At 48.7% G+C, this 16,258-nt stretch overlaps 1 protein-coding gene across 3 annotated transcripts in view; it reads right to left on the bottom strand.

Annotated features, from left to right (window-relative positions):
• SETD2 (SET domain containing 2, histone lysine methyltransferase) overlaps window positions 1–12,481 on the bottom strand; it is a 64,015-nt gene extending 51,534 nt beyond the window's left edge. For 2 of the 3 annotated variants that reach the window (XM_063303266.1, XM_063303267.1), the window contains exons 1-2: window positions 12,295–12,467; window positions 9,709–9,855 (exon numbers count right to left, since the gene is read on the bottom strand). In XM_063303266.1, the coding sequence (XP_063159336.1) occupies window positions 9,709–9,855; window positions 12,295–12,371 (224 nt within the window). In that variant the 5' untranslated portion in view covers window positions 12,372–12,467. Of the gene's footprint in view, window positions 1–9,708; window positions 9,856–12,294 lie in introns of all 3 variants that reach the window. The other variant, XM_063303268.1, reaches the window with a different exon arrangement.
• Between the last annotated feature and the right edge of the window lie 3,777 nt (window positions 12,482–16,258).

Genomic DNA, 16,258 nt, shown 5'->3' with positions numbered 1-16,258 from the left:
TTACGACGGCCTCCGGGAAAGCACTTTATGACCCGTATTCACACTTAAGGCTGTCGCAAACCATTGCACCGCCCCTGCAGTCACATGATCACAATTTGGGCACTTGGCAGCCGGCTCACCTTTACGACCAGCCGCAGCATCCTGCGGTCACGTGATCGCAATTTGTGACCCTTTTTACCAGTTTCCAGCAAAAAACATCTATTGGGAAAGCTGCATTCACTTAACCGCCGCCTTAAAAATGGTCGTAAGATCAGGTCCAGTCACGTGGTGACTCACTTAATGACTGCACCTCTTAACCAATTTTCCATACCCTATTGTGGTCGTTAAGTGAGGACTACCAGTAATGCTGTAGTTTTGCTCCCCCCCCTTTCTTTCTTTCTTTTTTTGGTGCCTTCAAATCAGTCTTAACTCCTGGCAGCTGCCTGGACAAGCGCCTGCAGTTACTTATGTGATATTTTCAGAAGTGGTTTGCCATGGCCTGCTTCTTCCTAGGGTTGAGAGAGGGAGACTGGCCCAAAGTCACCCAGCTGGCTTTGCACAAAAGGCAGGACTAGAACTGAAGATCAAAGGCTGCTGGAGAGGAAAGCTAGGCAAGTCCAATGCAGCAACCAGATCAGGGTGGATGAGACACCTTGAACACCCAGAGTCAACGAGAGCCCAGGCTTCCGTAGTCTTAGTGTGGGAGCCCAACCTCACTTTCACTGCTAGAGTGGGGCAGTCAGCATTCACCATAGCATCTTCGCGCCCATCCTCCTCCACCTGCCCGCAGGCGCTTTTCAGGGCAGGTGGCTGGCGTTTCCCGCCGGCTCCAGAGAGGCAACCTCAGCCTCTCCTGAGAAGTAAATCTCTTCTTTGACGTCCGTAGCCCCCTTGGCCGCTGTCATCTGTTGCGATGGGGGGGGCGGTTTGGTCGGCGCTTTAGTCACTCAATCTCCAGCCTTGGGTTTTGGGCAGTCTGCGGCTCGATGTCCGACCTTTCCACATCGGATACACTGGCCTCGCGTGTAGCGTCGCTGTCTCTCCTCATCCCACATTCAGTGGCCTGATGGGGTAGTCGCTGCCCCGGTTCGGGGTCCTCGCATCGCGGCTGGTGGTCTCTCGTGCCTTCTGGCCTGCATGTAGATGCGCTGAGCATGCTCTGCCTTCCCGGCCAGACAGATCCAGTCGTGCAACGACTTTGGGTCGTCTCTGCATAGCGCCCATTTTAGGACGTCCCGATTGAGCCCTTCTTTAAACCTTTCTACGAAGGTTGACTGAGACCAATCGGGGACCTTGCCTGCCAGAGCTTTAAATTCCAGGGCACAGTCAGCTACCGACCTGGGGCCCTGGGTGAGATCCTTTAGCGCCTCCTTAGCTCTTGCCTTGGCCAGAGGATCCTCAAAATGCAGCTTTAACGCGAACACAAAGTCCTCAAAGGACTCGAGCTCAGGGGCGTCAGCCTCTGTTAATTGGACATACCAGTCCGCCGCTCTGCCTTTTAGCTTAGTGGCCACTGCCGTTATCTTAGTCTTTTCGGAAGGGAAGCATGGCCCGAATTGCTCCATGTAGCTCTTCGCATTAGTTAGGAAAAAGGATAGCTTGTTGGGATCCCCATCAAATTTGACAGAAAAGTCCTTCACCGCCCCTCCTGCTGGAGCGGAACTGGCGGCAGGTCGAGTGGTGGGGCCCCAGGTCACAGTAGTGGTCCCTCTTCGGGGCGGAGATCCATACTGGAGTCGTCTGCGGCCCTGCTCCGCCGGCGGTTCAGGGGGGAGGATGGGTGACGGACGCGTGAAGCTAGGACTTCCATCGTATCTCGCCTGGCCGCCCATCGCCAAGGACAGGTTTTTTAGCAGATACTCCACCGATTCCATTTTTGCCTCAAGTACTCTCAGCCTCTCAGGGGTTTGAGATTCCTCCCTCTGTCGCACACCAGGCTGCCTCCCCGTTGCTACCGTGGTAGATTCCACCTCTGGAGTCAGCGGGAAACGGTGCTTCCAGGATGCCTGGGACGTCCCTGGCTGGGGCTCTCCCATCGCATCCCAGCTGATCAGCTCCGCGGGCGATCCACGCGGTGCCGGTTGCCCTGGCTCTCCCCCATCGCTAGATCCCCCCAGCTCAGGGCTGGAACTCGACTCCTTCGGGTAATATGAAAGTTCGGGGCGGGGGGGCTCGGCTCTCCACTCCGAACTGTCGACTCGGGTAATGGGTTAGTCGACTCCTCAAGCTCCCCGGACTCTATTTTTGACTCTGCCATCGCTGTTTCCCTCACAAGAATTGATCTCGGTAGGAGATAGTGGTGTACTCTGGAGATTCTCAGCTTTAAGTAAAGGTTGCCTATCCTAAAATACTCTCAGACTCACAAGCAAGAGCTTAATAAGATCTGGTTTATTTAAGAATAGTACGCAAGTACAAAGAAAGCTGAGAATGGGAAAAGCGCGCCAAATGCAAACTAAAAAACCCCTCGGTGCAAACGAGATCCCTCCCCCCGTAGACTCTTCCCAGGCTCACAATCCCAGGTGCTCCCAACGGCTTCTGATGATGCGGTGGAAAAGGCCTTGAGCCGAGCACCAAACCCAAACACATTCCATTGAAATGAACACAGATACAGAGCGTGGCACAAAGTCTCCCAGCAGCTCCCCCCCAACAGCAAAGCGCGTCAGCGCCACGGCATGTGAAACGTTACGATGTACAGTGCACATTGAAACAGTGAACATGACGCCAAAAAATGTCGCAAAACATGATCACATGACCACGAGCCTCAGCAACCGGTCATAAATGGGAGCCAGGTGCCAAGTACCCAAAATGCGATCATGTAACCATTGGGGGGGGAGGTGTGCAACGTTTTGCAATGCTCAGAAGTGCTTTACAGACCATAAAGCACCCATTCTGAGGCCACTGTAACTTCAGACCATCGTTAAATGAACAGTCATAAGTCGAGGACTACCTGTACAAAAACGATTTTTCAGATTTCCTTTCCTGTTCGCTGTGACGTAACCATTCAGCCTTTCCACACATTTTGCTCACTCCTAATCGATTTATCCAAACGGCTTGCAAACCCAAATGTCTGGAGGAGGAAGTTAGTCCATCTGAAGTGAAGAGGCAAATTCATCAGCCTGCTACACTCCAGCCCATTCTGACTGCAGGGTTTAACCAATGAAGGGAAGTGCCACGAAAATAATGCCAGGTTTAGGCAAATGCCTTTATTTTGCCTGCTAGGTGGGTACCAACCACCTCCAAACGAACTGAATGACAATTCCCATTTATACTTAGCCAGCGTGAGAGGAACTGGAGTGTAACAGACCCAGCAGGTATCAGTGTGAAGGAGGATCGGCTGAGATCATGGAACCCCCAAGATTACAATTCCCCAGCAATGTTTTGTGGTGTGTGTGTGTGTGTCGAGAAGGGCCTTCAGTGAATGCAGGAACAAAAATGCAGACCATCAAAATGGGCTTTGTCAGCTGAAAGGAAAAAGGAGCTTTTGTAACTTTAAGGCAGTGTTTCTCAACCTGCTGGCTGGGGAATTCTGGGAGTTGAGGTCCACACATCTGAAAGCTGCCACAGTTGAGAAACACTGCTTTAAGACCACTGAACCTCAACTCATTTCTGATTGCTCTCAGGCTGCATTATGGACCTGTTTTGAAAAAAATCTATCGATAAACCATATTAAAGAGAAAGGGAATCGAGCCACTTCCATCCCAAGCTGCTGAAGAAAGCCTCAGACGCGGGCAGCAAAGAATTCTGGGTGGGATGGATCTTTTTTAAAATAGCAACTCCCTGAAAGTGGCCCTCAGTTCCCTGCTCATTTATGAAGTGGATTTTCTCCAAGATAGTTTCCAAAGGCCTCCCTAGAAAAGAAATGAAGCTTGCTTGGGAGAAGTATTTCCACTGTGGGGGGAGCAATTCAGGGTCCAAGAAGCGGTGGAGATCACTGCTGTGAAGGGGGAGGTGCAAAGCAAAACAAATACAGGTAGTCCTTGACTTACAACCACAACTGGGACCAGAATTTCTAGCACTAAGCGAGGTGGTTGTTAAGCGAGTCACGCCCAATTTTGCGACCTTTTTGCTCAGGTCATTAAGCAAATCACCTTGGCTGTTAAGTGGATCACATGGTCATTAAGCGAATCCAGCTTCCCCCATTGACTTTGCTTCTCGGAAGCTGGCTTGGGAGGTTGCAAACGGTGATCACGTGACCCCAGGATGCTGCAACCGCCATAAATACATGCCAGTTACCAAGCACCTGAATTTTGATCATGTGACCACAGGGATGGTGCAATGGGTCATAAGTGCAAGGAACGGTCTTGGGTCATTTTTTCCAGCACCGTTGTAATTTCAAACGGTCGCTACACGAATGGTCGTAAGTTGAGGACTTAGGAATGGCTGAAGCAGATGCATTAAACTGCTCTTAACATCACCAGATTTACCGTGAGTCAGTGTGCAAACCAAAAGCACCCGCTCTGCTTCATAGGAAAGCAGCCCGCAAGAATTTTCGAAGTTCACGGTCGTCAGCACTAAGAGGACAAAACACTAGTCCAGGTTCTGGAGATACCCACTAAGTCTAGACTTTATGCAAGCAACTGAAACCATCTCTTTCTATGCCATAAACGCCAGATCGTATATCTACGGTCCGGCACCAATCACTGGTGAAACCCAGAAACGTCCTCTTTCCAAGTCATTTCCATCAGCTTGGTGCGCCCCCATCAACAACAACCGTGCTTTGAATTTTAAAAAAATACTTTGAGGAATGAAAAATGTTACTCCTACTAAAAAACATCGGCTCCTGTTCTGTTCTCACTAAATCCCTTCTCACCAAAAGAGCCCTCAAGAACATTTTCTTCAAAATTTTTGGAGAATACCTGCATTACTTGCTGATATTCTAAACCATCCTCAAACCAATTTCATTGGTAAAATTTCTTCCTGCAACAAATACAATCCTTTTCAAGCTACTTGTTACACATTTACTACTTTACGGTTTTCTGTTAGGTACCTGTGGGAACACTGGGTGAAGGCTTTGGATCCTGGCGAACCTGGGAAATACGTCTTAGAGCAGTGTTTCTCAAACTTGGCAACTTTAAGATGGGTGGACTTCAACTCCCAGAATTCCCCAGCCAGCACAGCTGGCTAGGGAATTCTGGGAGCTGAAGTCCACCCATCTTGAAGTTGCCAAGTTCGAGAAACACTGAATATACCTTCCCTTTAACATATTGTGCATTAACAAATACCCCTATTGATTTATACTGCAAGTTTTCAGAAGAGAAGATATAAATGTAAACTTGCTTATTTTGCAAGAACTGATAATCTGGCATACTAAAGCTGGCACTTATATTTCCATAGAATTTTAGGTGGCTGATATTGGAAATAATAAATGAAAAGATACTTAAGACTTTTAAATTCTCTATGAGAACTCAGATCATCCAATGAAGGGGTGGGTTTTAAATTTAATTTAAAACTATAAATTAAACTATAATTATATGGTATAATTAATTAAACTATATTGTGGGTTTTAAATTTAAATTTTAAAGGTTTTTTAACAATTGTTTTCATTCCATTCCAGAGCCTGGTTGGTGAACTTTTGTTGAAATTCAATGTATTATTATTATTATTATTATTATTATTATTATTATTATTATTTTAAAGATGTTAAACTAAACCTAAGGCCACAAGAAGGAAAATGGGGTATGCCAACTCAAAGTCTCCATTTCCTGAATCACAGGAGCCTTCTGCTCCCAGACATTTTCTTTGACAAGGTTTTCAAACGTCTCAGCCGCTACGAAGAACAAAGCCCACTTAAATGAAAGGCAAAGAAACTCTTTAGAATTTTCCTTTGCACAAATCACACGAGGGCTGGTCTCCAGGACTCCATTTGCAGACTGTTACCCAGAAAACGGCCAGCAACAATTCTGTGAAACATGGAAATGGTCAGATTATAGAACAGCAGCTACGATGGACTGCTCAGAGCTGCAGACCGTTTGGGAAGCTGGGATTCCCTTTATCTGAACAGGGCACCTGGGTTAAAAGGAAGCATCTGAGCCCCCGGGAAAGTCCCCTGAGTCCAGATGGGTCAGTGAGACAGATCTCCGAGGGAGTCTAAACAGAGTGCCAAGCTACCCTGCTGCTGTGCATCTGAGGTGGTTGCTGTGGATACAGCAAACAAAACTATTTGGTGAGGAAATGGTGCCCACGAACCAACAGTATAAGCAGGAGAGGCTGAACTGTTTCCAGGCAAAAAAGAATTGCAACAAAACCTGAGACAGGTGGGACATAAACTATGTTGGTTAAAATACAGGATCCTAAGATCTGCAGCACTTAATCAAGTATGACTGGCAGTACATCTGTTATTAGCTACTATCTGAAAAGTTCTCATTTCTCTTATTCAGTCAAAATATGTGGGATAGACCTTCTTCAAGCTTCTGAATAGCAATCTAGCTATCAAAATTACACTAGCTCTTTGTCACTTGGGCCAAATTCCAAACGCTGCCTTTGACCCACAAAAGCCAGACCTAGCTTGGGCCAGCCTATCATATAAAATAAGGCTGACCAACAGCCTTTTCTTTTGCTCTATCGCTTTAAAGGGCATCTTGCTGCTACAGGTAGTCCTCGCTTAATGACCACACTTGGGACCAGAATTTTGGTTGCTAAGCATTTTCATGATGTCATGTGCAGCAGTTACGTTTTTGTGTCTCAGCCTCTTTAGGATAGGGCTTTTGGTTGCCACGTTGCTAGTACATCTGGCTGTTCACCTTGATGTCCTGCAGATGAATTACCCCAGAAACAGGACAGAAATATCCCTGCACACAAATAGACACAGGCCCAACCCTGTATTTTAGGTATAAATAAAAGCAAACTTCAAAGGGCAAGCTCAGTCCTGTTACAGCTTCTCCCTCTCAACTGAATTCATCAATTAAATCTAACAACAAATCTAGTTTTTAAGGTGATGCCTTAATTTGGCTGGGGAAAAAATGGAATTATCAGTAAGGTCCCCCCCCACTATATATACTGAGGTGGTATGAAAAATATACGCACAGAGAGAGAGACAGTCGTTAGTCTCATTAATAAGGAAAAGATCATGAAAAAGTGCAGGTGTGAAATGGTTCTTTTCAAGAACCACCACTCTCTCCCTGATGTGCTACAATACCTATGGAATAACTCCACAAACTACCTTGCTGTGCTTAACTCCCTTCACCAAATGGGTTTTGCAACTACCAAGCCATTCCGCTAAAGCTAAAGTTACCAATAATGTGCACTGCAGGGAAGGAAGAAAAAGGGACAGTCACAGGAGGCTTGGAAAATAAGCACATAAATTTGTCCAGTGCTCTCAAACCAGCGCACACTTCTAAATGCTGAAGTTTCAGAGAAATGCTGCAACGGTGGAGCTTCCTAGACAACAAAACTTAAACCATCTTATTTCTGGCTCTTCCGCTGCTGGATCCTTTCTTTCTCCAGCCTGCGATGTTATCAGTCTCTGAACAATCCTCTGACCCATTAATCTAGCCACTGCTGGACGTAAGCTCGCCATATAAGGATCATGTGGCCGCAGCACTCCAAGCCTCTGGTGGCCAGGCCAGCTTTGTGACCCCGGCGTCTCAAGTACGAGACATCTGGCCAAGGAACGTCACAGCCTCCAGCGTCCCTAGCTGGGAGCTGACAACAACAGCAGCACAGAAAAGACAACTACGCTACATATACAGCCCGGCCAGCTTCTGTTAGGACGCACCCTTTTGCCACCACTGGAGAAAAGGAAAACCATTTGGGCCAAATTCCAAATGTCGCCTTTGACCCACAAAAGTGTATCAGGAAGATTGAGAGGGCATCACGGGTGCTCTCACAAAATGGCTGCCACGGTGCAAATGGCCAGTCAGAAGATTCCTGCTTATCAAAAGGCAAACTGGCCGCTTGCTGCCCCCAACTTTAGTTCCAGAGGCGTCCTCTACCACCTTCATTTATTCCGGATTAACACAAGCCTGTGCTTGCACAATAAATTAAAGTGGGTGGGTTAACTGAACCACAATTTACTTGCTTAACACAACTGCTGGGGTCCATGAAGTACACTGGGCCAAATATTAACTGATCACATTTCTGTCCTGCGTGCTTGGTGAGCCCGGCCTGGTGATAAAATGGGAATACGGTAAAAACTGCCAATTCTAAGGACAAGGGAAGATTACATGAAAAACATTCCTGCGCTAAAAATAAGTCGAGATACATGCAGGGCCGCAACTGGGGGGGGCAAGCGGGGCATGTGCCCCAGGCACCACACTGGGGGGGGGGGGCGCCAAAATGGGCACAGAATCCATGTTTGCCCCGGGTGACACAGACCCTAGTTGCAGGCCTGGATATATGGTTATGTAATAACAATATATATTGCTTCTTCAGTTACAATATTTTTCATAACCAACCAAACAAAACTAGCTCATTTTCATTTGCTCTTGAGCACATTTTGCACTTTGCAGCACTGGCAATCTCACAGTAACTGAACTGTTTCTCCTGTTCCTATCTGCTTTCCAAATGAAGCCCTTAAATGCAGTTAATCTTGTCAACTTATATAATACTGGATTTAATCGCAGACTACCTTCCTCTTTCACCCATCATTTAAAACTGCTTGTCTCAGCAATAATCCCAAGAAGGAAGAAAAAAAGCCTGCGGTACAGCCATGACTGATTTATCAATTTTCAGCTAAAAAGATTAAGACAACTAGCTATTTCTGTATTTGCAAAGGATTCCTTTACACTTAAAATTCCAAGCCGCTGCATTTCTGGGGTTCCACCTGCCCACGTTCATCAGAGGAAATTAATAAGCGTTACATCTCCCTTCCCATTCCAAGAAAACCTAAAGAAATCAGTCTGTAACTAATAATTTGCCTGTTCACAGTAACTACCTGGAATAATTAACCATAGACTAATAATTTGCCCCATTTAAGGTCCCTCTTTGGAGGAAGACATCTACTCCAGCAATCAAAAGCACCCCATAGTCGTAATGGTTTACCTTCAAATCGCTCTATGCCCCTTTCCTTTCTTATTTTGACACTCAGCTCTCCTTTCCAACTGGTCACAGGAACACACATATTAAAAATTTTATGGCACTTTGACAGAGGCCAGAAGGGAATTATTGCTCAAGATGAAATTCAAATAACTGCTTAAATTTAAGCAGAACTATGCCAAACCACATCTTCTCCCATTTCACCCTGGCAGAATTATACAATATCTGTTTTTACAGAATGGTGGACACATTATAGCCCACAAAATGTATGATCATTGAAAACAGGTGGCAGAAGCCACCCAGAATGTAAAACATTTTAGAGGATATATTTTTGCAAGACACAATTCACAATTTGGGTATGTTTAACTACTCCACCCTCACAAAGGAATCACCAAGGAGGAATATGTCTTTCAGTATAAATAAAACATAAAATTAGTTTCCTGCCAATCTGTTCAAAAGACTAACTTTTAAAATAAAGCAGTGAGAAAACTTGTGGAGTTGGTGACCTCCTGCAAATAATTCTATGCAAAATAATTATTGAACGCTCCCCGTTTCAACTACTGCTAAGAAAAGGCATCTGCAGGGGGGGAAATGCTGAATTTACATGAGCAAAACAGAAGCTGAATTCATTTTTTGTGCTATTAACTTCAGGAATTGCACAAGGCACAATTTCGCTTAGGCATCCAAAAAAAAAAAGACACCAGAGTGTTCTGCAAAAACAAAGGTTTACCCTATTGCTTTTGTCCAAAATTTTACCTTTCTACCTCTTCAGACCCATCCATATTCTTTGGAAAGATACACCAGTTGTCTGTCCCTTTCCACCTCAGAGGTGACTGCATTTCAGCGATGCTGGATGTATTAACTTTATGATGTCCACTGGGATCCTTCAACATGAAAGCTGTGCTATAAAAATAAAACAGTATTCAAGACAAATGGTCGAGGATTAAATATTCAGGTGAGAAAGGGGAGTCAAGGCAGGGGTTGAGCTGCTGAATCACTTTTGCCTGAAGAAACTGAAAACAGCAGCCCAGTTCTGCTCATGGTTGCATTAATGCGCTGAGCCCAAATCGCTATTGATAGGATAGGAACGCATTTTTTAATCTCAGGAAGTGTGGGTGCTTTTTTCCTTTAAAGAAAAGTCACCCAGATCTGCAACTATCTCTTCTATAGGCATATATAAAAGTCAGATTTCTGAATGTGATTAACACAACCCCTTGAGACAATGCAAAGCACCCCTTTGACTAGTAAAAATGGAAGAATATTGGGCAAAGCCACCCTGGAGAATACAAAAATATTCGTTACTCCTTTAGATACTGAACTATTTCACATGGGGAGAATTAACATGGGGGTGAGAATAAATTCTCCTCTATCTGTTATTCTGATAAAGAACAACAAATGCTATAAAACACCCAACTTGACCTCAGATAATAATATGGCCTGCTCAGTGGTGGCACTCAAAACTTCTCCCAAAATTATTTGCTTTTCCACAACTAATTCTTAGGTGGCAGATCAGATAAATTTATGTAATAATTACTACTGTTCCAGGTCCGTCTTTCTGCTTTATTTACAACCCGGTTTCTATAACCTTATCCTTTCTGCTTCAAATTTAGCACATGCTGCTTTGTAGGCCCCTTTTGAGAGACAATGTGCTGCGTACCCAAGCAAATTATTTTGGACATACGGGTGCTATAAATTGTACACTTTCCTTTCTTATTTGTTTGTGCTCTCAGACTAAAGACCTAGAGCTTTTTTTTTAAACACAGGAAAAAGGCAGGGCTCTACATATACAAAAAGCAGGTATCAGAGAAAAATTCTTAACAGGTTTATAGAAAAACCCAAGCACCCGCAGGAAGGTGAGTTGCTCACCCCTAGTGAGCAAGTTGGGTTTGAATTCTTATACAACAATGGTAGCCCTTTGTCCTCTTCCATTTTTGTCTCGCCCTGAGAACAAACTTTTTAAGCAGCTGCCGAGGCAACTGTTCTTACAGGCAGAATTCCCAAATTCCCAATCTTCAAACATGTTTTGGGCCTGCTTCCTCAAGCTTATCCTCCAAGAGGGCTGTGCAGAGATCTGGATTTAAGGGGAAAATGTGAGCTGGAGTGCGCACTGACACACCCGTCAGGGACAACCTAAACCAAATGCATCTTTTTTCCAGACTCCTGGATCAGTCACACGAGCCGGGGAAAAGATGCAGCTGCTTTAGCAGGTCCCCCACAGGTGCTATCCATGTGCTCCCACATGCTCTGGATCACATGCTCTCCCACATGCTCTGCATCACCCGTTGCCCTTTGAATCCAGATCGATGCCCAGCTTGCTACCGAAGTTCCTTGCAGCGGATACTCAGCAAATCCTGTTCGGCGTTTCCTTTCCGGCGGGTCACCTAAGGGTGACTTTCCCCCCCTAAAAGATAACTAGCCAAACACAACCGAGGCCTCTGATCTGTTCGGAACAGAGAAGCCCAGCCAAAGAGGAAACACCTCTCAGCCGTCTGGAATCGGGGAGGACGTTATCCCGAGGGAGAGGGTGGCCCGGCAGGGCCCCCGCCCCCGGAAGGCCCCCCAAGCCAGACCAGGCAAGGAGGCGGCGGGGGGCGACGGTCCCCCATCCCCGGGCGGGCCTCCCAGGGCCGGGACCGGTGGCCTCCAGCGCTGCCGAGGGAAGCGAGGCCTAGGAAAGGAAGCAGGCAGATAACGCCCCCGGCCCGTCGGGGAAGGCCCCCACCTGCCCCCCAACGAAGGGAAGCCCAGGGGGCAAAATGGGAGCGGGGCAGGTCCTCTGGCGGAAGAGCTCCAGCGCCCAGGATGGGGGGCCAAGCCCCCTCCCCGGAGGAACCCCCACAACCCCGCGGGCCCTCCGTGCCCCCGCGAGGGGGAAAGCGCTGCCCGCTCCCCCGTCCCCCCCGCCCAGGAGAGAGCGCCCCGGCCAGGCCCGGGCTCCAGGGGGCAGGAGGAGGGCGCCGGGGCGCCTGTGGGCAGGGGAGGCCCCTCACCCACTTCAGTGGAGCCCCCCGGTTTCCTTGGCGCCCGCCCCCCCGCCCGCCGGGAAAGCGGCCTTCCTCCCCCGCCCGGCCCGCCCCGGGCGCCCGCGGGCCGGCCGCGGCTCTCACTGGAGGCCGGGGACGCGCGGCCTAGTCCGGCTTCCCCTTCGCCCGGCCCTCCTTCCCTCCACAAAAGCCGGGGGCGCTCACGGGCCGGGAGGGGACGCCTCCGGGGCGAGGCCCGGGCGGGGCAGGCCGTCTCCCGGCCCGGCGAGGGCGCGCAGGGCAGGGGGGCCCCTGGAGCCGCCAGTGGGGCCTCGGCGGGCCCGCCCGGCGTCCTCCCGGGGCCCGCGGCGCCACTTACTCCGGGGTGGGGTGCTCGGGGTCGTAGAAGTCGCCCATCGCGGCGGCGGCGGCGGCGGCGGCCGCTCCTGCCCGCATCGGGGGCCGGTCCCGGGCGGGGACGCGTCGCAGCGAGACCCCGATCCGCCCCCCGGGCGCGCGGCCGGGATGCTCCGCGCCGTCTGCGCCGCCTCCCGCGCCTCACATCCTCCGCGGCCGCCCGGCCGGGCCGAGCCGAGCCGAGCCGAGCCGAACCCAGCCGAGCCGGCGGCCGCGCTCCGCCCCCTCGCCCGCTCCCCCCGCGCAGACGCGTGTGCGCCCGCGCCGGGGCCCGCCTCCTCCGCCCCCGCGGGGCCGCGCGGCAGAGCGCTGCCCCGCCGAGCCCGTCGCCGCCGGTGGGGGCTGTAGTGGGGATGGCTGGGGTGGACTGCGCCGCGCCATGGAAGCTCGGAAGCCGCGGGTTGGGACCCGGGCAGCGGTTCTCGCTCCCGGGCATCCCTGCTGAAACGTGGCTCACGGAAACCCGGTTTTGCTAAACTTTTCCCACGCCCGGGTGGGATTCGGCCCCTTCCTGCTGCTGCTGCTGCCCCTCGCCGACCCCCCCCCGCAATTTTACGAAGGGGAAACTGAGGCTGACCTCGTGACCCTCTTCCTGCCTGACCCCGGGCACCCGCTGCTGCCAGACGCGATGACGTCATGGGGCGTGACGTCACCCTCCCTCCCTCGGAGACCCGTGAAGCCAGCACGTGTGAATTATTCGCGAGGACATCCCCGGATGTGGCCCGGACGGGGCTTCCTCCGTGTGCCTGAGAGCCGCTCGGTCATGCGGGGACGAAACGGGTTGATTTTATTTATCTGCCCGCCTGCGGGATGAGAATAATAAATATTAATCTGTGTTACTCTGTTTTTTGCAGTTATGTAGATAATACCTGTAAACTATCCCTGGCCCTCCAGGAAGTTCTCTTAAAGTTGTACCCCCGGTTCTGCTGTCTCTGCGGGGCAACTTAACCCAAAAATCAGGGGCCCAATTTTACATGCCTGATAATGCTTTAAAATTCAGGTTTCACATTTAATCTTAAGTCTCAGTGGACACTATGTGGGGTATATGGAAATTTGCGACCAAGATGAGTAGATAAAGCAATGTTTCTCAACCTCAGCCACCTCAAGCTGTGTGGACTTCAATTCCCAGAATTCCCCAGCCAGCCTTGCTTGCCAGAAGCTGGCCAGGAAGGTCGAAAATGGCGCTGGCTGGGGAATTCTGGGAGTTGAAGTCCACACAGCTTAAAGTGGCTGAGGTTGAGAAACAGATCGATAGATAGATCAATCCTGCCTGATAAATGTGAGGATGTGGCACGCACGTATGTGTGTAATTATTTATGCAGTTTATCTACCACCTCAAGCCTTTTGGACTCTAAGCACTTCACAGAAATAGCAAGAAAATCAAATTACATTTTGAAATCTCAGTAGCAACATTCTAGCCACTAAGACCAAATTTTTAAAATTTACACATAGGTAAACGTGTGTGCATCTATCAAGTGCGTACGCGTGTCATAGGACGATAGTCCCACTGCAAGAACTTTAAAACAACAACGGGGGTGCTCCAGAAAACTAGTCACACAAAAGGCCATTAAAAATGGTCCTTTTTGCTTCGATTGGTATATTGTCCCTAATTCCACAGCGCTGGGGACTCCCAAAACGTGATGCTACCCATTTTGTGAAGGTTTGTATCCTTTAGTGAAGGACGCTATTGCTGTGAGAAATCATGGGAGGCACATTTAATATTTAAACTCCCACCTGCCACTTACAGGTAGTCCTTGCTTAACAACCATTCATTTAGTGACTGTTCGGACTTACGACAGCGCTGGGAAAACTGACTTACAACCAGTCCTCACACTCATGACCACCGCAGAGTCCCCGTGGTCATGTGATCCTGGTTTGGGTGCATGGCCACCAGTTCGCATTTATGACCGTCACAGCGTCCTGTGGTCATGTGATCGCCATTTTCAACCTTCCTGGCCAGCTTCCGGCAAGCAAAATCAATGGGGAACCACATGGTTTGTTTAATGACCACATGGTTCGCTTAACACCCATGGTGATTCGCTTAGCAACCACAGCAAAAAGGTACTAAAAACAGGTCAGATTCGCATAATGACTGCTTCGCTTAGCAACTGAAATTCTAGTCCCAATTGTGGTCATTAAGCGAGGACTACCTGTACATTAGAAGGATTTACAAGCAGTTTGTCTCCCCTCCAATTGCTTAAGGTGATGCTTCAAAGGGTCACCCTGTTTGCTCGGCAATACATTTCTACCGGTCCTCCCTCTTGTTAGGGACAGATCGTCCTGGAGAAAATCTATCTATCTGGTTGCTGAGGGTCAACATTGACTTCATGGCCCCTCATCAATCAATCAGTCTTGAAACAGCAGGCTGAATGTGTTAAATAACTTTGGGCAGGAGCTTGACTCCAGCCCAGGCTGTGGGAATTCCCTTATTTTCTATCCTGTGATTTCTGAAACTGCCGTCTTTAACTTTCGTTAAGTTTAACCTGTTTAACTTTCCTTTTTTTCCAAAACCCAGCCTCTTCCAGCCTGGTGTTCTCCAAACGTGTTGGATGATTATTGCCTTCACTGTTGCATCTGAAAAAGGGGAAGGCTGTTGTAATCCCCAACACAGCTGCAGGGGAACTGTTGAGGCCTAAGAATGGGGGCTTCTCACCCAGGTCTTCAGCCATCTTGGTTGCTGCTTTGGCACCTGCTTCATAGACTTCATTTTAGAGCACTAAATCAGAGATGAACATGCTGAAGGCCACAAATCGGCCCCAACAGCATTTCCAGATGTTTCTTCTGAATTTTAACTTTTAATGAGGAACACGGCTACCTTCCCAGAGATCAATCTTATTCATATTATTCATTGTTGTTTATTTGTTCAGTCGCTTCCGGCTCTTCATGACTTCATGGACCAGTCCACGCCAGAGCTTCCTGTCGGCTGTAATATATTAAACTTGCGTGCTGCATGACTCTCAACAGCTCAGGGTGGCTCACGACAATCAACAAATGACAATCAAATCAACAAAAGATCAGGATAAAAGATGGCCAGCGCAATGAAGCGAGGGGTCTCGCTCTCCCTTGCCAAAGGCCTGGGTGAAAAGCCAGGTCTTCGTGGCTCTTCTAAACAACAGCAGAATGGGGGCCATCAGATCTTTGGGTGACCTCGGCCCAGAGGGCAGATGCTGCGACAGAGAAGGTGGGCTTCCAGGATCCCGATAGAGGACATTGTTTAATCAAAGGAACCCGGAGTACGCCAATGCCGCAGGATCGAATTGGCCAGGCGGATACTATGGTGGACAGGTGGTCCCTCAGATGACCAGGCCCGATGCCGTGGAGGGCTTTATAGGCAGTGACCAGCACCTTGAATCACACCCGGAAGCTTCCAAAGCCAAGACGTTACATGGGCAAACTGAGGCAGGCCCATCACTGCTTGCGCCACAAAATTCTGGACCAGTTGAAGCTTCTGGGTGATCTTCAAGGGCAACTACAAGGTGGTCTTCAAAGTCAACTGTATTTAACTCATTTCTTTAACCTTTGAATACAATTTAAATGTCAGGTAATGTTGGCCTTGCCTTCACCCACTTTTGAGATGTTCCTCTCATTGGCTTTCGGTCAAAACAGTGGCCCATCCAAGTCCCAACTGGTCTAGGATCAGATTACTCCAGAAACATCTTCACCCAGAGGAATCTGTCAGAAGTTGTAGATCAATGTAGTTTTAGATCCCAATATTTGTGTAAGAACTGTATTAAGTTAAACAAGCGAACACAAGACTGTCTTTTCTGTGGCGCCACTAAGATTGTAGACGATCCTTCCTGTGGAATGGCCAGTTGTGTTCTTAGGCATTCTCTGAAAGCCTTTTTCCCCACTTTATTTAATTTCAGCCATTTTTACTTTTCCATACCTCTCCTGCTTTTAAACGGCTATTATCTTACTCTTTAGTA

This window comes from Candoia aspera, chromosome 4 (assembly GCF_035149785.1).
Source record: "Candoia aspera isolate rCanAsp1 chromosome 4, rCanAsp1.hap2, whole genome shotgun sequence".
NCBI lineage: Eukaryota > Metazoa > Chordata > Lepidosauria > Squamata > Boidae > Candoia > Candoia aspera.
This window is presented reverse-complemented; position numbering and strand designations above follow the sequence as displayed.